The sequence below is a fragment of the Petaurus breviceps genome, unplaced genomic scaffold (assembly GCF_028583685.1).
Source record: "Petaurus breviceps papuanus isolate PSGF00001 unplaced genomic scaffold, PetGlider_PUasm1.0 186, whole genome shotgun sequence".
NCBI classification, from domain to species: domain Eukaryota; kingdom Metazoa; phylum Chordata; class Mammalia; order Diprotodontia; family Petauridae; genus Petaurus; species Petaurus breviceps.
The window spans coordinates 30,870,175-30,895,863 of NW_027185798.1; the positions used below are offsets into that span (position 1 = coordinate 30,870,175).

Here is a 25,689-nt window from a genome sequence, read left to right on the forward strand (position 1 = left end):
GGTGACCTGCCAACCAGGGTGGCTCAGCCATGAGAAGTAAGTGAACTGGGGCAAGGGGAGAGAGATTTGCTCAGCCCAAGCCAGCTCCTAGAGAAGAATGGGAAGATGTCCTGGGAGAATAGCTTGTGAGAAATTCTGTTCCTTCTGGAGCACTGTGCAGGTAGAGGTAACGGGGAGGCTCACATGTGTATTACAAGGTGGGTCTCTGCTGATGTAGCTATTGGCCTAGCTCATTGCCGAGCACCGCTGAGTTGCAGAGTCATGGAGAAAGGAGCTGGAGGTGGCTCCAGGTGCCGAGGAATGAGGGTTAAGAAGAAAAAGGAATAGGGAATTAGGTTTTCCAGGCCTTAGAAGAAAGAAGAAACATCCATTTTACAATGGAGTAAACTGAGACCAAAGTCAAGTGAGAGGGAAAACAGGAACTAAAGCCAATCTGTTGTCCTCCATATCCCAGGGATGTGAAGACTGACCATGAGCCAGCCAGGGCAGTATGGGTTCAGATGTGTGTCTATCTGTGGTTCTATGAGTGTGCATTTATGGATGTGTCCGAGGTGTAGTGTGGGAATTAAGAGCAACCATCTTCTCTTAGTAAGGCTCACGTCCCTGCTGAGCACCCACATGAAAGGAACAAGGGATAAAGGGTCCCAAGCTCAGCTGGGGAGGGACAGAAGGAAAGTTCCCTCTAGGTGCATGAATGGGAGCTAGACAATACCTCATAGCACCAAAGTTTGGAAGAATGGGTGCACGGGGAAAGGGAGGTCCGCTTCTGCACATTCTTCCTTCCCCTGTGGGCTAGAGTCGGGCAAGTGCCTGCCTGACTATCCTTATTCTCCACAGAAAAAGCCTGGGCCCAGTCTGGCTTAAGCTGGAGTCCTTGGTGTCTGTAAGGAGAATAATTGTGAAGAGGAGCAGAAGACCTGAGAGGTGCCCCAGCCCAAGGGTTTCCCTAAAACCATAGAAGAAAGGACCTTGAGAAGAGAGGCAGGACCCCTAAATTCTCTTACTGGCTCTTGGGCTCACGAGTTACCGTGAACTATGAGCGTTTGGACCCCAATTTCCTCCTCTATAAAATCCCAGCAAACTAACCTTCTATGAGTCTGTGTAATTGTGGGAAATCCTGGATGGAAGGAAAAGGATTTTTTATGGAGGAAGGTTGGAACTGAATGTCTCAATGATCTAGGCACCCAATGGAGGACATAAAGATTATTAACAGCTTTAGAATGAATGAAATGACAGCTCCCCCACCATGGCTGTAGATGGAGTTAGGGTAGTGGAGGGTGAATATGAACCATATCCCCCAGCTTTTCTACAGATGGGTAAAGGACTCTCTAGCAATTTGGGGCTGATTACCACTAACCTGAGTCTCAAGGTGCCGAGAACCCCTGGTAGTTAGCCAACAGTTGTTGATTGTTTCCCGTTGTTCTGATTAAAGGAGACTCCAAGATAAAGGGGAGGTAGTCCTGGTACATGGTAGGTGCTTAATAAATGTTTATTGTATGATTGATTGAGTCAGGCAACACAGAGACTTGAAGTCCTGAGAGAGAGAGATTGAACCTATGATTTCCTTAGTAGAAGAAAGAAATTCCCCCTGTCTTCTCAATAGCTCATCAATCAATCAATCAATCACTAACCATTTATTAAGCCCCCACTATATGCCGGGCACTGTGCTAAGCACTGGGGATACAATAAGGAGGTAAAAGACAGTCCCTGTCCTCAAGGATCTTACAATCTAGTGGGAGAAACAGCACGCAAACAAATATAACAAAGCATGACGCATGTAGGCTGAATAGGAGACAATTACAACAGGAAAGACTTCTCGCAAGTAGAATTGAGAGAAGTTAGGGGACGCTTCCCGTAGAATGTAGCGTTTTAGTTGGGACTTCAAGGAAGCCAGGGAGGTCAACAGACCCTGTAGAAGAGGGAGAGCATTCCAGGCTTGGAAAGTGACTTACCCAGGGTCACACAGCTAGCAGGGTATCAGAGAAGGGACTTGACCCCTAGCTGGCTCTGAGGCCAGCTTTCTATCCACTTCACATAGGGGGACAGAAACAAAAACCAAGAGGCAGGTGGAGCAAGGGAAATACATCGAGATACAAGAAGAGAATAAGGAAATGTGGATACTCCAAGGGATACCTCACAGTTACACAGAGCTCATTGTCTCTCCCTTAGACCTATCCCTCCTCCAAACTCCCCCTAGTTTGCCAAGGACACTGCCAGCCTCCTCTTCAATCACCCCAGTTTCTAACCTTGAAACTATCTGTCCCCCTTGCTTTTCTATCCAATCAGTTGCCTCCATAACATCTGTCCTCCATCCCTTCTCTCTAATCACACAGTAATCACCCAGGTTCAGGCCCTTTTTGCCTCTTGCTAGGACTATCTTATTAGTCTAACAGATCTCCCAGCCTCCAGTCTCTCCCCTCCTCCCAATCCACCCTCCACGTAATCGCCAAACAGCCTTCCAAAGACACAAGTCTAAACATTTTACTCTTCAACTCACCAACCATCATTGGTCCCCTATTACCCTCTAGAATTTTTTCTCAAAGGGCCCCTTAGACTGACCTTAAAGACACTCCATAGTCCGACTCTGCCTTCCCACTCAATTCACATTACTCCCCTCTCTGTATTCTATGCTCCAACCAAGTCAGACATCATGAACTTGGCTGAACCATCTCCCCCTTCTACGTATTTGCATAAAGCATCCCCCATGCCTGGAATCACTTACTTTCATCCCTGCTTCTCAGAATCTTCCTTCAAGGCTACTTTCAAGCGCCACCTCCTCCGTGAAGCCTTTCCTCCAATTGTTAATGCCTTCTCCCTCTGCACAGTACCTAGCATTTATTTATTCGTGGATATAGATCCAGAGCTGAAAAGGACCTGAGAACATCTAGGCCAATTCCTTCATTTTATAGACAATAATAATAATAGCTAACATTTACGTAGTATTTTAAAATCTGCTATGTGGTATATATATGTATGTAAATCTCGTTTTTGATCCTCACAGTGGCACTAGGAAGTAGGTGCTATTTTACAAATGAAAGAGCTGAGGCCCAGAGAGGTCACACAGCTAGCATTAGAGCTAAAATCTCATTGGTAGGGAAGGAAGAGTAGATTGGCTTGAGAATTTCTTCCTGAAGGGATTCTGAGAATCTGGGTCTTTGAGGTACTGTTAGTTTGCTATCCAAGGTGGTCAGTAGTGGATAAGCTGTCTATATCCATATGCATATCTAATATCTAATCCTAACTCTTGTTTTTGACAATTTGAGATGTACAAATCACTTTCTTCACAGCAACCCTGTGAAAGAAGTAGTACAAGTATTATTATCCCAGGCCCTATTTTAGAAATGAAGAGAGTTAAGAGGTTAAGTTACTTGCTCAGGGTCCTATTTGTAAGTGGCTGAGGCTGCGTCTGAACCTGAGTCTTTGGGCTCTCCAGTGTAGCTGTCTGTCATGATGCCTCCTGCCTGCGATGGACGAGTATCCTCTAGGAATAGGGATGTTTTATATAGACACTGACCCCAGAGCAGCTCTGAGTCAGAGGCAAAGCTCAAATTTTTGTCAATAGAAGACAGCACCCCAGGCAAGGACCCAACACCATGAACTGGTTCATAACTGTAATGTATCATCCCTTCTAAGCTAAAGGGAGTTGAGAGTCAAAGAGGGATACACCCTGAAAGTGTGAAGAAGGCTCTTTGTGGGGGTTTCTCTATCCAAGGGTCCCTCCGTACTCCATCAATCCAACCAACTCAGAGTTACAACCACCTGTATCTTACTGTGTCCTCTGTGCCAGTCTGGCTTGGTTATGGCTAATGCAGTGAAAGATTCTTCTCCACAGGGACAGCAAGTGAGGAAGTAAAATGCCAGACCTCTTGAATTGGGGTCCAATCCCCTAGAAGCTCACCCATGTGCTTTAGGCTTTGTAATGTCCTGCCTCCACCCTCATACCTGCCCCCTTTTCTCATTTGTATTCAACCCGTCAAATACCAACAACCCAAAGCATTAGCTGATGAAGGGTCCCATCCTGTCCCATCATGAAAGAAATTTTTTTGCAGTCCAATTCCATAAATATTTGTTAAGTATCTAGTAGGTACAAAACACTAGGCCAGGCTTTGGGGAAGATGCAAAGCTTTGGGTTTCTGCTTTCACATAACTAATAGTTTGGCCCAGGAATGAGGCACAAACATCTATTGCTCTAATTCACTGTATTACATAACTCAGAACCATGTGAGGTCTGAGGGGGAAAGGTCACTTGGTGGGTCAGAGAGATTTAGCTTTAAAGGATAATAAGTAGGAATTCAACAAGAGAAGGGAAAGAAGAAAAATGAAAGACTAGGAGACACCATGCGTGAAGACACAGAATTACTGTGGACCCTTACCTAAATAGTTTCCAAAGTTCCCTATCAGTCACCCTTTCGTACTCTCTCTGGCTCAGATAAATAGGAAAGCTCTAAAATTGATAGTGTCTCAAGGAAAGGGGCCATGGCAATCCTCAGTATAAGCCTGAATGATTGGATGGTATTTCTTGTGATCTACCCTCCATTCTTTCTGCTGCTGAAATATTTCTTTTTTTGTCTTCAAGAAAGATGCAGAACTGTATGATTTGGCAGGACCTGAGATGACAGGTCCTGGACCAGTAGGAAGTAAAGGGGAAACGAGGTCTATTATCATGTTTCCAGAAAACTCAGGAGACATAGAGTGACAGAGAGAGAGGGAGAAAGAGGGGGGAAATGGGAGCCCAGAGCATAAGGTCCTGGGACTCAGTCAACTATCTTCTGTTCCTGGTCCCAAAGGGGACTTCTGGCATCCCCCCGAAAGGAAGGGAGTTTGATCCAATAAATTGGACCTATATTTTGGTCTAATAAGCTAAATAGTGGGGAGGGAGTTAAAGCCAGCAACAGAGCTTTGGACTCCCAGCCTTCACTGTTCCCCGTGATTCACCTTCCCCACCCCATCCCCCCAAAACTACAAGGCCCTCACGGGGTGGTTGTTTTCAACTTGGCTCTTCTGTTTCCCCTCCTTTCTCCTGTCTCAGACTGCGGGGGTGGCGGGGGAGCAGAGAGGGGATTTTGGGTGGCTGCCTTCTCTTTGTGGCTTGTTGGAGCCCCAGACACTCTCGCCCACCTGAGTTTTGGCTCTGATACTTTCTCAGCCCAAGGCACACAGGTGTGTCAGCAGAAAACTATTCCCCGGGGTCTGAGGGATAGGAATGAATTGACCTGAGTTGGGGGGGGGGAGTTACAACAAAGTAACAACCACAATAACATGGTTCTTCCCAGCCTTTGTGCCCCCCCTTCTTCCCCTCTCCTGCGGTGGACCCTAGCCACCTTGGTTTCTAGCATCACAGAGGCTCAGGTCTCTGGTCAGAGGGAAGTGAGAATTAATGTGGGGAGAAAAGGGAGCCACTCTCACCAGAAGTAAGGGAGGGGGCCTAGAGTTCCCTGCTTCTCATGTTGGGAAGGGGATCCCCAAGTTCAGGGCCAAAGCCTGATCCATATAGTGATAAAAAGTGAGGACAGCTAACTAGAGCTGTAGTCGCCAGGGAGAAAAGAAAAACCAGAAAGTTTAGAAAAGGGGAGAAGGGGATAGGAGTTGGGGGTAGGAGAAGCTGAAAAATCAGACTCATCTCCCTTTCCAAAGGAGGGATCTTACTATAGAGGGTAGAAGAGAGCTGACCTCATCCTCAGGGACTCCCTTGGACCCAGGCAATTGGGAAAAGGTAGAAACAGGATAGGACATGAGATGGAAGACATGATGGAGTTGTTACAAGAGAGGCAAAGAGCTTGTCAGAATTAGGGGTAGGAGATGGAAGGAGAATCTCCTAGTCCTAAATGCGGATATTAGGTATACAATCATAAACTCTTAGAGCTGCTAGAAAGAGCCTTAAAAATCTAGTTGCATTTTTCATTTCCTAGATGAAGAAACCAAGGCCCAGAGAGCTGAGTAATTTGTCCGTAGTCATTCAGCTTGTTAAGTGGCAAGGTTTTAATGTGGGTCTTCTGGCCCCAAGTCTACTGGTCCTCTTTAACCCTCCCTGAATTCTGTCCTTAGCTGGCTTGCCTTCCCCCTAACTCTTCTTAATCCCCTTTTGTGGGACACCAACACATACCCCCAGCTAGCCTTCTTCTGATATTTTAAAAGTAGCATTTGGGGAGAAAGGAAAGAGACCCATCATGAGCCTGGAAGGAAGCAGGGGAATTCAGGGGGCTCAGAATCAGGCCTACAGGATCCTCATTATCTCCCCTCATTTTCATCTAAATGAAGCCAAGGAGATCCCCTCACCTCCAGAACTATGGATACTCCTCTTTTTTTTTTAACAATTTTTTTATTTGCTTTTTTGGAGGGCAGCTGGGGTTAAGTGACTTGCCCAAGGGTCACATGGCTAGTTTTTGTGTAGGATACTCCTCTTAAAGAATCTGATAGTACAGTGGGCCTAGAATCAGGAGAGTTCAAATCCAGCCTCAGACACTTACTAACAATGTGAACCCTAGGCAAGTCATTTAATCTGTTTGCCTCAGTTTCCTCAGCTATAAAATGGGAATAATTATGATGATGATCATAATAGCCCGTACCTCAAAGATTGTTATGAGGACCAAATGAGATACCTGGACCAGAGCCGACACTGTATAGTGCCTACTCCCTTCTCACCGTCCTTTCTCACTTCCTTTTGGGATTTTCACTGGTGCTGGGGAATAGGGATGGGACGTGTAGATTGGCTGCTTGGAGGCACAGTGCCAGCCATGACCTCTTCAGAGGGCCTACGTTTATATCCCACCTGAGAGAGGGGATGAGATGGAATAGGAAGTTTGGGGAGAAGAGCCCTAATTATTTCTACCCTATTTCCACCCATACCAGGAGGTCATATGTTTGGGGTAGGGGGATGGAGGGGTGATTATGTGACATCAGCCTTCATGTCGGTAAATATAGTATGGACTACCATCTCTTTTACCTTCACAGCAATTACAACAGCTCATAAAAGTACTTTCCTTACAACAGCCACATGAGGCAGATAGTATCATTCATATTTTACTGGTTAGGAAACTCAAAGAGGTTAAATGATTTGCCCAGTGTCACACAGCTAGAAAATAAGTGTCAGAGTGGGGACTTGAACCCAGATCCGTCTGTTGCCCTAGCTCAGGGTTCTTGTTGTCAGGCTGCCTCTCCTCCAACCCTACTTTCCCCTTTCCCCCTCTCTGGCCCTCTGTTAAGGGCCAGCCCTGCCATCCCTGGGTAAGGGAGAAAAATGCCAAGCAACCATTCCTCCAAAGTCTTTTCCGACATTGCCATGGAATGAATGAATGAGAGAGCTCAAGTTCTTCCAGAGCCACAGGGGTAGGAGACATGAGAATGGAGTTATTGAGAGAGCCATTCATTGAATCATCCTCTTCCCTGGTGATCTCTAAGGTTGCCAGAGAAAACAGCCACCCCATCTGTTCCATCTTCTGTTCAGGCCTAGGGAGGAGCTGTCTGGCACCTAAGAAGAGGGGAGCAGAGGCTGATGTCAAGAAAGTTCTTTCCCTGATATAGAAGGGTGTGGTGCAGGAGTGTGTTCTGACCTCATCAGTAACTATATATAGTCAGTTAACGATCAACTATAAGCACCCCCCCCCAACTCTAAACAGGAAGGAGGGATAAAGGCTAGACCCAGGGAAGACCTGGCAGGGGTTGGGTCTAGCTGTGGGAGTTGGGGAATTTGGGGGCTGATCTGGGCTGCTGCTGACCTTTGCTTGGCTCCAGTTCCTGGCATCATCTGGCCCTGAGAGGGGAGAGTTCCCGGCAGACCAGATCCTGGGCATCGGTTTGAGTAATCCCGCGGTCTGTCCATGACTCACCTTCTCCCTACCCCTTCTCACTCCCCATCTCAGCCAAGGCTCTTCTCAAGGGGCCTGGAGTTTGTATGTGAGTTCACTGAGCTGTTTTTGGCTCTTGGTCTTACCCCCCCTCCCCAAACCTCAGACACTTTCTCTTTGAGGTTTTGGGAGGGTGGAAGTACAGGGGTTATGGGAGGGGGGAAGGGGGTTTGCCAAGGGCCTGACGGAGCTGGTGAAGGCTAAGGCACCGGGCACTGGGCCAGAGAGAGTGTGAGTATGTGTGCTTGTGTGGGCACACACTCCCCAGGACGGGGCTCTCTAGGTCTCTGACCCTTCCTCATGATCTCTTTGTCTCTGTCTCCCCAGGTCTTGGTTTACCTGTTTCTGACTGGTTCTCTGGCCCATCTCTGCTTTCCTTTAGTCTCTATTATCTCTTGGTATGTCTCTTTGTCTCGGTCTCACTATCAGTACCTTGCCTCTGTATCTCTTTATCTGAATTTTAGCTTCCCTGCCTGTAAAAAACAATCTAGTTGGACCAGAATGCTGTCTGAGGTCTGTTCTAGCGATTACGTCCTGAACTTCTCTGTGATTCTCTCTCTCTTAGAGCACCTTGTGTAACTAGCTGTGGTATGGGGCCTTGGTCAAACCCCCGGACTCCAGTCCAGGACTTTTGTAGCTCAGTTGGCCCTTTTTCTCCGTGGGAACAATAGAGCCTCTGACCTCAAGGTGGGGTTCTAAGACCATGTCTAGGAGGGGAGGGAGCCAGTTTCCAGCCACATGGGTCAGGAGAGATGTGTCCGAGGTCATACATTGTGGTCAGTACAGGCACGCACACGGATGTGGCTCCCAAAGAAGGGAAGCAGGAGGAAGGACCACAATGGCTAATGGGCAAAAAGCTCAAATGCCTCGGTTCCCACTATGGTTTAGTTTACAAATCTCCACCCTTTGTCCTTGACCTGCTAAGTTACCCTGGGCCAGTTCCTTCCCTCTCAGTGCTCAGTTCCTGGAAAAAGGTGACAGACACCCCTAGGCTTCTTTAGGTCTTGTCCCTACATTTATAAGCACACATATATGTCTATTAGTGTGCGTGTATTCCCCTAGGGGTAAACATAAAACAAATGAATATAGCATTTCAATGCTACTCTGCAGTTTCCTCAATGAGCTATGGAATAAAGACTGCACCTGTGGTTTTTTAAAGGGAACTTCCAGATGATGAAAATCCCTCACTAGGACAGGACAGCAGCCCATACTCTGAGAGTCGCCCAGAGCGCTAAATGATGTGCCCAAAGTCATACAGCCAGTATACATCACACAGGATGCGCCATACAAATGTAGGCTGTTATTATTACTTTTTTTTTTACAACAGTCTTATGAGGTAGTTAATGCAAATATTATCATCTCCATTTTGCAGTTGAGGAAACTGAGGCTTACAGGGATTAACTAACTTGTCCATGGTCAAGTCATAGCCATTATGGAGGACCAGACCTTGGCAAGACTATAAAGTAGGATCATGGGATATCAGAGCTGAAAAGACCCTTAAAATTCATCCATATTTGAAACCAAAACCCAGAGAAGGGTGGTGACTTCCCCAATGTCACACAGCTAATTAATAACAGGCTAATGTTTTTAATATCCCTTTTTCATTTTTAGCATCTTTGTGGCAGCACTGTCCCACTACCACCTACACACACTCACACACACACACACACACACACACACACACACAGATTCTTTCCTTTTCTCTCCCTCACCAAAATCAGTTCTCATCTCTTGGAAAAGAATTGGAGAGAGTCATGCTAATTTGTTAATGGTTAGTAATGAATTGCTTTTAACTGACCCCTTGAGTATTTGCATTTTATCTCCTAACTATATCTTAATCCAAAAGAAATTAGCTCAAATGGTGGGGATTTTCTTCTTTTTTGCTTTTTTTATATTTTATTTTTAATTGAATTTTATTTTATTTCTAGCTCAAAATTCTCTCCATCCCACCTCCCCTTCCCCTACTTACCAAAACCTGTTACAAATAGGAAAAGTCCAGCAAAAGAAATTCCCACCATTTTAGGAACGAAGGAAGGCAAACAGGAAGGAAATAATGCTTTAATCTACATCAGCTCTCTATCTGGAGGTGGATAGCCTCTTTCATCAAGAGCGCTCTGAAATTGTGCTTGGTCATTATGTTGATCAGAGGTCCTAAGTCTTTCAAAGTTGTTTCTCTTTATGATATTGTTATTGTATAAATTGTTGTGATTCTGTTCACTCTACATTAATACATACATGTCTTCCCATATTTTTCTGAAATTATCCCTTTCTTTATTGCTTACAGCATAATAGTATTCTATCACCTTCACATGCCATAACTTGTTCTGCTGTTCCCCAATTGATGGACCTCTCTAGTTACCAAATCTTTGCCATCACAAAAAGAGCTGCTATAAATCAAATGTGTATTTTCACAGAATCATAGATCCTATGGAAGTGACCTTAGAGGCCATCCAGTCCAAGCCTTCATTTTCATGAGATTTTGACTCACCCAAGTTCACCTAGTTACTTAGAGGCAGAGTTAAGATTTGAACACAGGATTCTCTGACTCTAAACCGTCTTTCCACCACACCTTGATGCCTCTCAATATTTCTGTTTTTCATAAAACATAATACCTCTAACATCAGACTCCAGAGGTGACTCAAGCCAGACACAATTGCCATCATACCCTCATTCTGGATACCATGCCTCTCTTAATATATTTGTTGTTATATTGTTCAGTCATTTTCAGTTGTGTCCAATTCTTCGTGGCCCCATCTGGGGTTTTCTTGGCAAAGATAACTGGAGTGGTTTGCCATTTCCTTCTCCAGCTCCTTTGACAGATGAGGAAAATGAGGGGTAAGTGACTTGCCTAGGGTCACAGAGTTAGCAAGTGTCTGAGGCTAGATTTGAAAACAGGAAGAGGAGTCTTCTCTTTCTACTCTATCCATTGTGCCAACTAGCTGCCAGCTCCCTTAATGTATCCTCTAATAATACTAGTTTTTTTAACTTCTATGGCATATTGTGGATGCATACTGAACTTACAATCCACTAAGACCAATAGCTTTTTAAATTTTCTTTTAGATTAATTAATCTATTTATTTTGTTTTCATCATTCACTTTTATGAGATTTTAACAGAACTTTTTGAAAAAATCTTTTTAAAGTTTTATTGATGCCTTTTGCTTTTATATCACAGTAATTTTCTAGTATATCTCCACCTTGACCTCCTCTCTTATAACAATGGAAAACATTTCAGAAAAACTAACTGATGAAACAAATATATCTGGCAGTATATGTAATATTCCATACCTGAAGTCCCCTACCTCTCTGTTAAGAAGAGAGAACTGTGTTTTATTATCTCTTCTCCAGGGCCAGGATTGGTCATTACAATTAATCAGAGTTCCCCTGCTTTTTCATATCATTTATATTTACAGTATTTAGTCATTATGTATACCTGGTTTTACATATTCTGATTTGTATCTGTTTATATTTCCATATTTCTCTACATTTCTCATGTTTGTCATATCTTACAGTAAAATAATATTCCCTGACATTCATATACCACAATCTCTTCGGCCATTATCCAATCAATGGGTACCTACTTTGTTTTGAGCTTTTTCTACCACAAAAAAGGGCTGCTACAAATACTTTTTGCATAGACAGTGTCTTCCTTTGACCTCCTTGTTGTATACACCCAGTTGTGGGATTGCTGGGTGCCCCCAGACCTTTTTCACTTGAACTACTGGCTAGCCACAACTGTTTAATCCTTTTATCAGGTCAAAGTTGATCTTTGGAACCCAAGGATGGGATTTTTCTTCCTTTTAGATATCATCTGATTCAATTTAACCTGTTGATATCTTTTGAGATCCAGAATCTGTCATTCACTGGGTTTGCTCTCTTTTCAAGCTTCATATCCTTTGCAAACTGGATACATTCATCCAAGTCATTAATAAAATATTGACAAGCAAATGGCCAAAGCCAGATCCCCAGGGATCTCCACTACAGATTGACATCCCTCCAAATTGACATCATCTCATTAATTAGTACTATTAGCATCCTATTATTCATGTGGGTCCAAGTCTGCCTAATTGTATTGTCTAGTGCATGTCCCTCAAACTTATCCTGAAGTATATCATAAAAGGCTTTCTCAAATAATTGGTTGACATTTTGGCACACTATGTCTTCAAGGTTGCCCCAATCTAGATTTTTTTTTTTTAAGTGGGAGAAGGCGGTTGAGGCTGTGATTGGTAGAATGAGTTCCCAAGTGAGGAAACCCCTACCAATGCAGAGAGTCAACTTTCTTCAACTTACAGTCTAAAATGTCTGGATCCCTTTAAGGTTAAGTGACTTGCCCAGGGTCTTATATTATATTTCAGTAGCAGGACTTGAACTCAGGTTGTCTTGAGTCAGGGCCAGGGCTCTATTTGTTACTCCACCCTGCCTTTCTTCCAGTTTTTGTTCAGTCATTTCAGACACATCTGACTCTTCATGACCCAATTTGGGGTTTTCTTAGTGAAGATACTGGAGTGATTTGTCATTTCCCTCTCCAGTTCATTTGACGGATGAGGAAACTGAGGCAAACAGGGTTAAGTGACTTGCCCAGCATGACATAGCTAGTGTCTGAGGTCAGATTTTAACTCAAGTCTTCCTAAAAGTTTAGATACACTGTCAAAAATGAAAATTGTATTAGTCTGTCATAATCAATGTAAAGCCATTCTGATGTCTAGGGATCACCCCTTTTCAAGCACTGGTTGCCACCTAACACCATACCCCATTGTAGGGAGCGATTTACTTCAGTGAAAGGTTATACCCCTAGGAAGTATTGGGGTTAAATAAGTGAACCTTCAGCGTAAGCCGTGTGTCTAGAAGTAGGTAACATTAGGTCTTGTGTCCTCTGACCTTGGAGGTGGGATCAGCATACAGAAGAGCCAAGGAACCCCACTCTACCCCTTCCTGCCCAGGTTTCCCCCCACACACTCCTGACTGGGGCCTCAATGACCTGCCACCGGGGCCAGAGAGGAGTGTTTGGCCTGTGGCAATACTGAAAATATCTGCTGTGGCTGGAAGCAGCCTCCCTAGGCTACCCTCTGAGGTCAGGGGAGGGAGGCCATGCTGTGGGGCTGAGTGCTGGCCTTCACTACTCAGCGGGAAGCAGCAGGGCACTGATAAGCACAAAGCGAAGGAAGAGAGGAACCTGGTGGCCAAGAGCAAACCACAGGGGTGGGGGTGGGGGGAGAGCAGGGCAAGCACAGGGCCCCCAGAGACACAAAGGGAGAGGGAGAACACGAGGGTCCTAGCCTCAGAGATCTGGGCGCCATGGCAGCTCTACACAGGGGCATCCACGCTGTGCCGTACACATACACCCCATTCCAAACATACACACATTCACAAAAACCTATATGCACCGATACATGTAGGCCCTCAAATCTTGATGCTGATACATTCATTCACAGAATCAGAAAGCATTTATTAAGCACTTACTATATACGAGGCAGCAGTGAGACAATTCCTGCCCTCAAGAACCTTACAGTCTAGCCAAGGAAGAAACCATGACCATAGACAGCAGATACGAGGTCATTTGGAGGAAAAGACACTAGCAGCTGAGGGAATGGGGCAAGGCTTTGTGTAGAAGGTGGGCCCTGAGCTGAACCTTGAAACTAGACAGAATGAGAGCCCCTCCACAGTTCCTGAAAGCCATATGGTTCTCGAATGCCCACCAGACACACTTAATCTTATCATGATAGAGTGGAAAGATCGGGAAACCCAAGTCATGGTGATCTACCATTCTTTTGCTAACTGCTGTGTGATTTGGGGTAAATCAATTCATAATGACGATGGTGATGATAACATTTATATAGTGCCTGGGTTTGAGAAATGGTAGCTTATTTTATCCTATAGCAACTTTGGGAGACAAATACTATTATTATCCCCATATTGCAGAGGAGGAGACTGAGGCAAACAGAATTAAGTGACTAGCTCGGGGAACATAGCTAGGAAGTGTCTGAGGCTGAATTTGACCTCGGGTCCTCCTGCTTCCAGGGCCAGCATTCAATCTACTGCGCCACCTAGTGCACAATTTCCTGACCTGTAATTAGGGAATTTTAGGCTGAATTACCACCAAGGGCTCTTGGAGCTCTGATATTGTGATTCATACACATACACCCTCTGGCTGACTTTCATGCACACTCGCATTCTGGTATACAAACTCATTAATGTCTATATGCATGCACTTACACCTATCCTTTTGCATCCATACACATATGCAGATTCTGGATCGGTGAGGCAGTCCTACCCTTTGCTTTCCATCAAGAAACTATCTGAGTCCCATAGTGACTATACTTGTGTCCCTAGAATCCCCTGCGCCCCTGCTGTCTCTTGAACTCAATATGAAAAGCATATTGTGGCAGCACGGGCCCAATCCTCCCCCTCTGAGCCTGGGTGAACAAGGGTGTACATCCCTGCCTGGTGCCCAGGTGCCCCTAGCCCAGCCCACCACATCCTCCTCCCTTGCCCCGTACTCTGCCCGTGGGAGCAGAGCCTGGGGTGAGGGGTGGGGAAGAGACAGAAAGCAAGGTTCCGCCTGGCGGGAAGCAGGTGCTTCAAGGCAGCAGTGCCTTGGGTCCCAAAGCGGGAGGGAAGTATAAAGGGTCTCTGTGACTTGAGGGGTGGGGGTGGGGAAACAGGTGGCCTCTCTGTACATCTGCTGCCTTTGTCACCCCACAGAGCTGATGCCACTTTCCTGACTTCTCCATCCTCTCCCCAGCCCCCATAAATATTCAGCTTCCTCCAGAGGTCCCTGATTCCCTCCAAGTTTTGAGGGCAAACTGAACACTCAGTGCCCAGATTGAATAAACAAGTGAAACTTTGGTTTTTGTCCAATCCATTCTTTTTTCACCCTCTCTTTCAGCTCAGATTGAAGTGATCCCTTGTAAGATCTGTGGTGACAAATCTTCTGGGATCCACTATGGGGTCATTACCTGTGAAGGGTGCAAGGTGAGATAAACATACACTTTTTGGCAAGTAGATGGGGAAGTGGTATGCCAGAGAAATGTGGGACTCAGGAGCCCTCATTTGGTCTCCAGGAATATCCTAGTATACTCCTTAGAAGAGACACAGCATCCAGGGAAGAAGGTGGGAACATGACCAGCATGTCTTTCCATGATCTCTGAACACAAGCATTCTATCCCTATGTGTGGTGATGGGGAATGAAGGGAGAGCAGGGAAGTTAAGGAATCTGAAGGGGGCAGTTTTCTAATCCTAACCCTTTCCTGCCAGGGTTTCTTTCGCAGGAGCCAACAATGTAATGTAGCATACTCCTGTACCCGACAGCAAAGCTGCCCCATAGACCGTACCAGCCGGAACCGCTGTCAGCACTGTCGTCTGCAGAAATGCCTGGCTTTGGGCATGTCCCGGGATGGTAAGGCCATGAGAGGAAGGCTTCCTGGCTGCTACCCAGGACCCTTCCCTCTATGGAGTCTATAAATGTGGGCCCTAACTAGCTAACCAGGCAGAAGACATCAAGCGTTTCCTAAAATCTTAGACTTTTATAGGGCTGGTCAAAATAGAAATGACTTTGGAGTCAGGTGACACCTGGCTTCAAATTCTAGCTCTTACACTCACTAATTTTGACTTTGAGAGTCAGTGAACTTCTCTGTGCCTCTCTCTCCTCATCTGTAAAATGGGGATAAAAATATTTGCACTACTAACTTCACAGGGGTCTTTAAGGAAGGTGCTTTCTAAAGCTAGAGTGGCTAGAGAAACGTGAACAGAGAAGGGTGACTCTCTTTCCTCTCCCTCCCACCCCCCAGCAACCCCCACCTCCCCCTGCAAAGAAATCCCTCAGGCCCTAGACTTTTTCCATCTTTTCTTCTCCAGGATAAATGGTTTCCATTTCTGTCTCTCTCCTCTCTGACCCCATCCCTCAAGCTGGTTCTCTATTCTCTTCCCTAGTTTCTACACCTCTCCCTCTGTGAGCATTTATTAAGCATATACTATGTTAGGTTCTGGGATACAGATGCAAAATGATGAAATGACTTCTCTCTGGTCCTTTGGAATTAATGGGAAAAGTTGGACCAGAGACTGAAAATAGTTATAATTCCTAGTGAAGGGTCAGGGGGGGAACAGCAGATTTAAGCCCTTTGTCTATCTCGCCAGTCACTCACCCAACACCCCACACACCAGGGAGCTTGGGGAAGGGGCAGAGTTAGTGGGGGGACAAGAAGAGGAGAGGAGGGGAGGATGGGATGATGTGACACAAGAAGCCAGAAGGAACCTGTCAGCACTTTTTAGTGCCTGAAATAACCAAGCAAAAGGAAACACACAGGCGGAGAGTTGGCCTGGGGTGTGAAGGGAGCAGGCAGGGAGGGGGACTGTGCCTCCACACCTGGGAGGGGTTGAAGGGGGTGGTAGGGCGGGGAGGGAGGGGGAATGAAGGGGCAGGAAAGAGAGTCAGAAGAGGATGTTCAGAAACAAGCCGCTGAGCCCTGGGTTGGGCTGTGGTGTATATCTAGGTCAGCAGAGAGCCTGTAGGCCTGACCACATGGAGACCTATGTTCACAGCTCTCCTAACTCTTCTTCCTCCTGCCTCCTAGGCAAGGGGGGTGACCCCAATACATCACTGCTGTCCCCCTATCTCCCACCTTGAGCCCCATTCCATAGCCAAAGAGTTCAGATACCCTAGCCTGGCCTCTTTCCTTGTATTCATCTCTGCTCTTGATGGTATCACTTTGGGAGATAGTATCACTATGCAGTGTGGAATGTAGAGAGGACGTAATCAGTCAGGTCCCTGGAACACCTGGGAGGAGAAAAATGAAAGAGGGCCTCAAGGCAGGGGCCACTGGAGGATGCAGCTTCTCCAAGGAGAAGTCAGAGTAAGTCAGAAGAGGGTCTGTTGTCAGCCAGCCAGATGTCAGTCATTGGTGGGGGGTCCCTCTTTCTCCACCACCCCTCACCCCAACTCCTCTGATCTCTAACTGGGCCTCTTCCAGCTGTCAAGTTCGGCCGAATGTCCAAGAAGCAGAGGGACAGTCTACACGCTGAGGTGCAGAAACAACTGCAGCAGCAGCGACAAGTGGCTACCCCCCCTCCTGCAGGGACCAGAGGGGCAGATACCCCTGCCTATACCCTTGCCCTCCCCAGTGGACAGCTGCCTCTGGGCTCCTCACCTGACCTGCCCGAGGCCTCTGCCTGCCCCCCTGCTCTCCTTAGCACCTCAGGCCCTGGACCCTCCTACCCTAATAGTCTGGCCAAAATGGGGCTGGCCGGGGCCGTGTACTCCCGGGGGTACAGCCCAGATCGGGCAAAGGCTGAGGTCGGCAGAGCTTTCTATGGCTTGGGTAGCCAGCTGTCCCCTGACAGGTGTGAGCTCCACATTGGGGAACCCCGACATCTGGTGCTTGGGGAGCCAAGCCAAGGGAGGGACTTGTACAACAGCCCCAGCTTCCGCCTCGAACTCCCCAACGCCTCCCTGACTGAGATTGGTAAGCAGCCTGAGAGAGGGGGCAGGACCAGTCAGGCAGTTTTTCTTTAAGTAGAGAAGAAGTATAGGGAAGAAACTGTGGTCAAGGAGGGGTAACAGATTCCTAGGGGTTCCCAAGACATGTTCAAGGAAAAAAATAGAGACACACAAAAGTTCAATCATCTGCCTTGGAAAAGTGAAGCATGAGGGGCTGGATGGTCCTAGGTAGAAAGACAGAGGGGAGGAGGGAAAGCAGGGGGATAGTCTAATGGCAGGAACTCCCATGTGGCAGGGGAAAACTGAGGTTCGGTGTATGCCTTCCTGGCTGCAGAGCACTTGATCCAAAACGTTTGTAAGTCCTATCAAGAGACCTGTCAGTTTCGACTGGAAGACTTACAGAGGCAACGTTCCAACATCTTCTCCCGGGAGGAGGTGACCAACTACCAAAGAAAGGTAATGGTTCAGGGGCCATAGGGAAAGGGTGAGGCAGCCCCACAAACATCAGGAAAATAAAGAGAGAAAGAGATGGGTGGATGGATGGAAATGCACATCTAGGTGAGGGAAGATCATGTACGGACATCTATGTCTGTCAGCATGTTGAGAAACTGGTCTCAAACTCACAGAATCTCAGAAATAGGATGGAACCAAGAAATCATCTAGTCTACCTCATTTTACAGAGAAAGGGAGTGATTGACCCAAGGTCTCTCAACTCCCCAATATGGCTCCTTTTCCATTTCAGCCATGGAATCTCAGAATCTTGGCTTTTATTTATACCTCATTGAAGGTCCTCACCACTCCTCTCTAGTAAACTCTTGCCTAGTCTAAATTCCGTCTCCTTCCCCTAACCATCCCAATCCCACCTACTCCGAGCTCCTTACAAAATGAATCACACATTTGGGGATTTACTCTATATACTACTTTGTATTTAGCATGTGTATGCATACTTCCTCTCTTCAACCAGACTAAAAGCTCCATGAGGGCAGGACCCCCTTTGCATACATTTTGAATCCTTGTAGTGCCTTGGAATAATAGTTCACATTTCTATAGCACTTAGTGCTATATGAATATTATTATCCCCATTTTACAGAAGATAAGAAAGACCCAGAGAAGGGAAGAGAATGGGCCAGGGTTATATAGCTGATAAGTATTAGAGCTAGTATTCAAACCCAGATCTATTGACTCCAAATCCAGTTTTCTTTCCACTGCACTGTGTGCACAAAGTGGGCACTCAGACATTTGCTGGTTTTTAATGTTTTTACATATCTACACATGTTAGTGCATGTGTGTGACTTTAGGAGACAACACCCACCATAGTTTTCTCAGCTTCCTTCATTGAATGCTGTGAAGGAGTTAAATGGTCAGAGTAGGGTGCCAGGGGGTCATATGGGGTTGAGGGTGGAGTGAACCTTGGTCATGGAGAGGGTTGGGGGGCTCTGATATGTGTATTTTCTCTTTCCTATGGTGGTTTTTTCCCACCCCAAGTCAATGTGGGAGATGTGGGAACGCTGCGCCCATCGACTCACTGAGGCCATCCAGTATGTGGTGGAATTTGCCAAGAGGCTAGCAGGCTTCATGGAGCTGTGTCAGAATGACCAGATTGTGCTGCTCAAAGCAGGTGCCAGGATGGGGCTGAGAAGGCTTGTTCTGGGACCGGGTGGGAGTGAGGACAGAGAACATGCTGGGTGTAGGTCAGGAAAGGTGTCTGAAAAGACCTAAAGAGAGAGGTTCTCAGGAAGAGATCCAAAAAGGCTAGGGGGTATCTTGTCCCATGTAGGAGCTGAGATGGCTTTGGGGCTAAGCTTGGGGTTTTACTTTGGTACCACTCTCCACTTTGCAGATGTTTCCTCCTGCCTTTTCTCCCTTCTCACCTCCCTCTTCCTCCCTACAGGAGCCATGGAGGTGGTACTGGTGAGGATGTGCCGGGCCTATAATGCTGACAATCGCACAGTCTTCTTTGAGGGCAAATATGGAGGCGTGGACCTGTTCAGAGCCTTGGGTGAGGGGCAATGAAGGGAAGGTGAAAGCTCCCGGTTCCAACCCACTGTCAAACACAGTACACTCCTATTTCAAGACCAGCTACCTCCTTTCCCCCGGTTACCCCAAGGCAAGAGTCTGGGTTGGGCCCTCAACAGCAAATGTCTCCCTCCTCTTAATTCAACAAACTCTCCTTTACTCTCCCCACACTTCCAATTTCTCATAGGCTGCAGTGAACTCATTGGCTCCATCTTTGACTTCTCCCACTCCCTGTGTGCCCTGCATTTTTCCGAGGATGAAATTGCTCTCTACACAGCCCTTGTTCTCATCAATGCCAGTGAGTGGTGGCAGGGCTTGGAGGTGTCTGAGTAGGTGGGGAGAGGGCAAGATGCTGGGATAAGGAAGGAGCCTGATACTGGAATATGTGAGCCTAGCAGTCCCTAACTGCTAGGAATCATTAACACAGAGAAGAAAGTCGGTGCCTTTAGAAAGTTGAGGCTTGGGGCAATCAACACTGCCTACCTACCCCAATAATTTTATTCTGGGTTAAATGAACATCATGAGTAGCCAGTAAAAAAAAATAAGTCACAGAAAGGGCAGCTTAGGAGACAGTACATAGAAATATGGCGACCTAATGAAGGTTAGACTTTGAAATGATCTGTTGTGGTATAAAGGAAAGACTCAATAGGCCTGGATTCAAATCCTGGTTCTGCCACCTGTGTGGCCTTGGGCAGGCTGCTTTACCTATTTGGACCTTGGTTTCTTCACTTGTAAAATAATAATCTTGAACTAGATGATATCTACAATCCCTTCCAATTCCGAAGTCCTATAACCTCTAGCTGGTCCAAATCTCTCACACTAGATAAAAAAACTGAGTGTTAAGGCAAAAGGGACAGTTCTAACCCCTTTTACTTGGGAATGGCTAAAAGAGAGAGAGAGAGAGACACTTCAGGTTAGTTTAAATGAACTGTTATGTGTATGAGTCTTGTCTAATTTCAAAGCTCTGGGATTGACCATGTTCTGGAAGGAAAGGCACTGAAGCCACAGCACACATGTGTTAAATTGCCACATACTATTCTGGGTCTCAAGTTATCTAAGACAGGTTTGGTTCCCTTGGAAAAAGCAATGATTACAAGAGGACAGACCAGATTCCCCACAATTTTCTTCTTAAATGTATCCACATTTATTATTTCAGCCCAGATGTGGGTGTATTTAAGGATTGTGCCTTTAAAATAAGCACACACACACACACACACACACACACACACACACACACCCCTTTAAGGAAACAACCCCAAATAATGGTACATCTTGGTAATGAGTTCCTAGGAATTAAGTTCTACTTGAATAAAGTATATGTGTGCCTTTTGTCTGAGGTGGCCAGAGCCACAGCCTCGTTGTGGCGGCTGGAGATTTGAGGCAGGGAGAGAGGTAGAAGAACAGATGATAGGGGCTGAACTAGAGATTCCATAGGTATGGGGATGTCCCAGAAAAGGAAACTCCCTCCATAATGGAGGCTGTCACCTTCTTTTTAACTTATAGTCTTAGAAAGTTACCTAGAACAGAGGAGTCAGATAAGGCAAGTAGAGGCAAGACTTGAACCCGTGTCTTTCTGGCACCAGGACCAGCTCTCAATCCACTGAAACATGTCATGTGTGAGAAGACTTGAAATCATGGTGCCTAGTTTCATCTACCACAAATCTAGAGCTATTTTTGTTTTGTTTTGTTTTTCTGGTTTCAGGTTACTAAAAGCTGGGGAAACATGATCTAGGGGGACAGATAGACGCTGATACACATAAAATATAATGGGGTCTGGGGGTGTAGGGTGACCTAACTTCCTGGCCACAACGTGTCTTCATACATTCCCCTTAGGTGGCATCTTCAAATCTTCAAGGCTAACTTTGGCGTTCACTTGACCTGATTTTAACTGAACAGAAATATTTGGTGGTGTCTCCCCCCTACCCCAGCCCCCCAAGATAATTCAAAATGGGAGTGGGATGGGAAGGCCTGATAGTGGGGCTCCCACAGATCAGGTGTCTTAGCCCAGAGGACAATGCAGGTCTTGGGATAAAGTGGAACTGAAAACTGGGAGGATTCCCCAGTTTTCCTGCATCCCTTAAGGCAAGCCCAGTTACTGAAGCCATCCCCCTAACTAGGCTCAGATCCACTCCTTTTCAGGGAGCAGGCATGCTGGTTTGCCTACTATAAGGGCTCCCAATTCCTCACCCCCACTGTGGCCTGCCTCCTCTCCCCAGACAGGCCATGGATACAAGAGAAAAGGAAGGTGGAGCAGTTGCAGCACAATTTGGAGCTAGCATTTCACCATCTGCTTTGCAAGACTCACCGCCAAGGCATCCTGGCTAAGGTAGGAGGGAGAGGGAGGGAGCACCCCGGGGGGCGGGGCCTTGGCATGCTCCACTGAGTCCAGCTCTCAACCAGGGACCCCACTGCTACCACAGAGCTAAGGACCCAGGGGAATGGAGACTGGAGCACATTCCCTCCTAAAGAGCAAACGAGGCTATGTAGTCACTCCTGAGCCTCCCTTGGCTCATATCTCCAAGAAGGGGACACAAAAATCTTAAGGGGAGGAAGACTTGGGATAAGAAGACCTGGGGCTGATTGCTGGCTCTGCCACTTCTTAGCAACCACAGCACTGAGCAAATCTCTGGGGCCCGCTCTCCTTGTCTGTGAAGCAATGGGCTTGAACTAGGTAATCTCTAAGATCTTGTTCATCTCTAAAATTCTGTGATTTTGAGAGACAGGTTTTTTCAGTTCCTTCACCTCTCTCCAAGATCCTTCCACATCTGCCTCTGGACTTCTTCTTTTCATATTCCATCACTATCTCTCAGAGATTGGGAATGATCTGGATCAAACATCTGTCTGGAATGAAAGGTGATCAGAGCAAGGCCAGTGTCTACACCCACACAGGTGCTACTGTAGCCTAGTTTCTAGAAAGGTTTGGTGATTAAAGAATAGGAGAATGGTTATATTTGATAGGGCTACTCCACCTGGAACACCTCATCCAAAGGACTGCACTCAGATCTAGGAGAAAGATGACTGAACTTAGAATCAGAAGGACTGGGTTCAAGTCCCTTGGTCTCCATTTACTGGAAATGGAGCCTTTGACAAATCCCTGTATCTCAGTGTCTGCAAAGTAAGAATAATAACTGCTATTTATATAACTTTTAAGGTTAACAAAATGACCTTTGCAGATAATGTGTAATCCCAAAACTATTTGAACCCTTAAAAGTCCTACCAAAAACATGAGTTGGGATGGCTAGGTGGCACAGTGAATAGAGCACCAGAGTACTGGCCCTGGAGTCAGGAGGACCTAAGTTCAAATCTGGCCTCAGACACTTAACACAAAAACTAGCTGTGTGACCTGATCAAGTCACTTAACCCCAATTGCCCTCCAGAAAGCAAAAACAAAAGAAAAACAAAAAACGTGAACTAATACCATCAAGGCAGTGTGTTACAATGGAGAACTGACCTTGGAATCAGGCAAAATCTGGTTTGGAATACTGCTTCTGAGATTGACTCAGGATGTAACTGTGGGTTGGGTCTCTTCTCTGATCCGCAACTTTCTGAAAATAATTATTTGTAGTAGCTAATTCACCAGGTTGTTAAAAGGAACAAATTAGATAATTTACACAAGGTAAGTGTTTTACAGACCTTAAAAGCACTATTTAATCTTTACAACCCTTCAAGGTCCATACTACAGGTATTAATAGCCTCCTGTTTTACAAATGAGGAAACTAGGGTTGGAAGCAGTTAAAATGGGTGTTGAATGAGTTGACCTTGGAGGTGCCTTCCAGCCCCGAATTTCTTTGATTCTATCTTCTTGCTTGTTGTCAAGGAACCAGCCCTAGGCCTTTAGACTAATTGACCCAGGTTAGGTTTAAGGGGATTCCAACTTCTCCCTGGAATCCATCCAAGGGAACTTCTACCTTTAGCCCCGAGGCTTTCATCTTTCACTACTTCCTAAACCTTCCCTGATAATTACATAGATGATTTGCCTCCTAACCTAGCCTGCTTCAAAGAATCTAACTTGACTCAACTGCCTCCCCAATTCCTATTTTCCTTGTTCTAGAACTGTTGCCATCATCACTGTCATCTCAAACATAGACATTTCTTCAGCGAAGTATCTCTTCTCTATCTCTGATTCTCCTGTGCCCTCTCTATTATAAGGAAGGAAGACAAGGCCCCTGGGATAACAGAAGCCAGCTAAGCCACTTTGTTTTAAGGAAAGAAGGGGTAGACATGAATGGAGATGTGGTCCTGACTTTCTTTTCTCCCCTTTCTTGTCCCACTTCTCTCCAGCTGCCACCCAAGGGGAAGCTTCGAAGCTTATGTAGCCAGCATATGGAGAAGCTGCAGTCCTTCCAGCACCTCCATCCTGTTGTGGTCCAAGCTGCCTTCCCTCCTCTCTACAAGGAACTCTTCAGTACAGAAACTGAGCCCCCTGGAGTACTATCTGACTGAGCTGAATGGACAGTTTCCCTCTCCACCACAGTCTCCTGCCCTAACCTCAAGCCCTCCACAGATGTGCCCCCCACTGCCCAACTATCATCTACTATCTCCGCCCTGCCCCTTCCCATGGCCTCCAAAAGTGGCCTGGGGTAAGTTACCATCCAGGCCAGGTGACTGAATTCATTCCCTGGAGCAGGGTCATCCTTACTGACCGGTCTGGCAGTAGTATAGATGACTAGTGGGAAGAGATGCTGGGATCTCACCAGCTATGACTTTATGATGCTTCATTTTCCCCATCCCTCTAAGCTTCTGTGAGGCCTAAGGAGCAGGCAGTGGATATGGGCGAGAGGGCAATCAAGGCAACAGAGAAACTCAGGGGCCACACTGGACAAGTTCCAATTCTAAGCTCTGAACCCAAGAGGGGATTTTTTTTAAATACCTCATGTCATTTCCCAGAGGGCTGTGGCCAGGGAAGCTAGATCAAGCTCAAAGACAATTCAAACCCAAAAGGAACCGCTTATTTTATACATCACCCAGAAGTTCATCTTTCCATCCTTTTCTTCCAAGTTATGATAGAAAATGAACAACCACATTTCTTCACTGCCTTTTCAGAGGGATTAGGAGAAACTAAATGTGTTAATGGTGTGGGCAGGAGTGGAGAAGGGGAGGAGGGTTAGAGAACTGTAAGAGTTTAGTGTGTAGGGGTGATGGGGAACAAGACTGGGTTGACAAATATGAAGGGAGAGTGAGAACAAAAGTCACATGCACTTTATACATGGGATACAGGAATTGGTACAAACATAATCACAAACCATGTAAGTGTTCACACAAAGGAGAAACAAAGAGACATAAACAAGGTCCTAGCCAAATCCACAATCATACCCATATGGGGCTTCAGGAAGAAGTCCCTAGTCCTAAGGGATCCGGGAAGAATGATGATGCGGGGCTTCTGACTTCCACTGTCCTTGAGAATTCCTGCTTTAGGTCTGGGATGCTGCCACCTCTCAGCATCATGTCAGCAGCACTTGGCCACCGTACCTCATGGCATCAACATGAGTAAGAACAGCAGGACACACAGCAAGGAGATGACTGAAGCAAATGACACCATCTCCATGTCCTCAAAGGACCCCCTCAGTCCCACCCACCAGACTTGCTCTTTGTTCTGGAGAGAAGCCGACACAATATCATACATTCTGTGAAATGTCAGTTCCAGGATCACGACTCTGAGTGGGGAGGGGAGAGGGCATGAAGGCAGCCCTCAAATCCCCTCTCCCCCCTGCCACCTCCCAAGAATTCTGTCCTGCCCCTGGATTTTTTTTACAACCTTACAAATTACTCTCGTCCTACCCTTTGGTGGTGTAGGGCACTTGAAGGGGGTGATGAAAGCTGAAAGTCTCATTACTTTTACTCTCTGGGGAAGGGTAACAAGGGAAAACTCAATTCTAGATTTGTGTCATTCTTTATAAGGTAATTTTAAAGGCGATGGGGAGGGAGGACAGAGAGAGCAGGAAATGCAAAAGCGTCAGTGAGAAAATCAAAAACCTTTGAGCTACTATTGGCCAAAGTTAAACAAGGTTACCCAGATGACCTGACTGATTTCGTTCCTGCACCAGCCCCATAATCGACACTCACCATAGTATGGCATAGTGGTTTGGGCATTGGTCTTAGAGTAAGGAAGACAGTTCAAATCCTGCCTCCAGCACTAATCGTGTGAAACTGCTGCAAATCTAGGCCTCGAATTCCATTGTCTCAGAAATGAAGGGGTTGTGCTTGCCCTTTAAAAAAACTCCCTGCTCTAAATCACTGGTCTTATGGTCCAATCTCCCCCTAACTGCATTGAAACATTTTGCAGAGGGACTCAAAGAAAGGTCCTTGGTGTCTTCATCTGTAAAGTTCAAGGGTTGGACTAGAACAGATGATTTCTGACAATTCAGCTCTAATATTCAATGTGTATAACCTGGTAAGAA

At 46.2% G+C, this 25,689-nt stretch overlaps 1 protein-coding gene and 1 long non-coding RNA gene across 4 annotated transcripts; one reads left to right on the forward strand and one right to left on the reverse strand.

Moving 5' to 3' along the window:
- Positions 1 to 25,689, forward strand: RORC (RAR related orphan receptor C). 3 transcript variants are annotated; one of them, XM_069089987.1, is made up of 10 exons: positions 1 to 36; positions 14,729 to 14,814; positions 15,097 to 15,238; positions 16,809 to 17,300; positions 17,610 to 17,731; positions 18,761 to 18,893; positions 19,167 to 19,274; positions 19,479 to 19,589; positions 21,508 to 21,617; positions 23,573 to 25,689. In XM_069089987.1, exons 1-10 carry the CDS (start codon positions 30 to 32, stop codon positions 23,732 to 23,734), a joined length of 1,473 nt encoding a protein of 490 aa, XP_068946088.1. In that variant the 5' UTR covers positions 1 to 29; the 3' UTR covers positions 23,735 to 25,689. The 3 variants fall into 3 exon arrangements, with proteins under 3 accessions (XP_068946088.1, XP_068946087.1, XP_068946089.1); XM_069089986.1 differs by lacking the exon at positions 1 to 36 and adding an exon at positions 10,609 to 10,679; XM_069089988.1 differs by lacking the exons at positions 1 to 36; positions 14,729 to 14,814; positions 15,097 to 15,238 and adding an exon at positions 16,539 to 16,691 and having other exon boundaries at positions 23,573 to 25,165.
- On the reverse strand, positions 7,008 to 7,962 carry LOC138162652 (uncharacterized). The gene is made up of 2 exons (XR_011168685.1): positions 7,716 to 7,962; positions 7,008 to 7,468 (listed from the first exon to the last, which is right to left on the reverse strand). It is a non-coding gene; the product is annotated as an uncharacterized lncRNA (long non-coding RNA).

What these genes read in the sequence shown, in the direction of transcription:
- RORC (XM_069089986.1), top strand. An exon ending in TTACCTGTGAAGGGTGCAAG is followed by an intron (nt 14,815 to 15,096) that starts GTGAGATAAACA and finishes CTTTCCTGCCAG; the next exon opens with GGTTTCTTTCGCAGGAGCCA. An exon ending in TGACCAACTACCAAAGAAAG is followed by an intron (nt 17,732 to 18,760) that starts GTAATGGTTCAG and finishes TCCCACCCCAAG; the next exon opens with TCAATGTGGGAGATGTGGGA.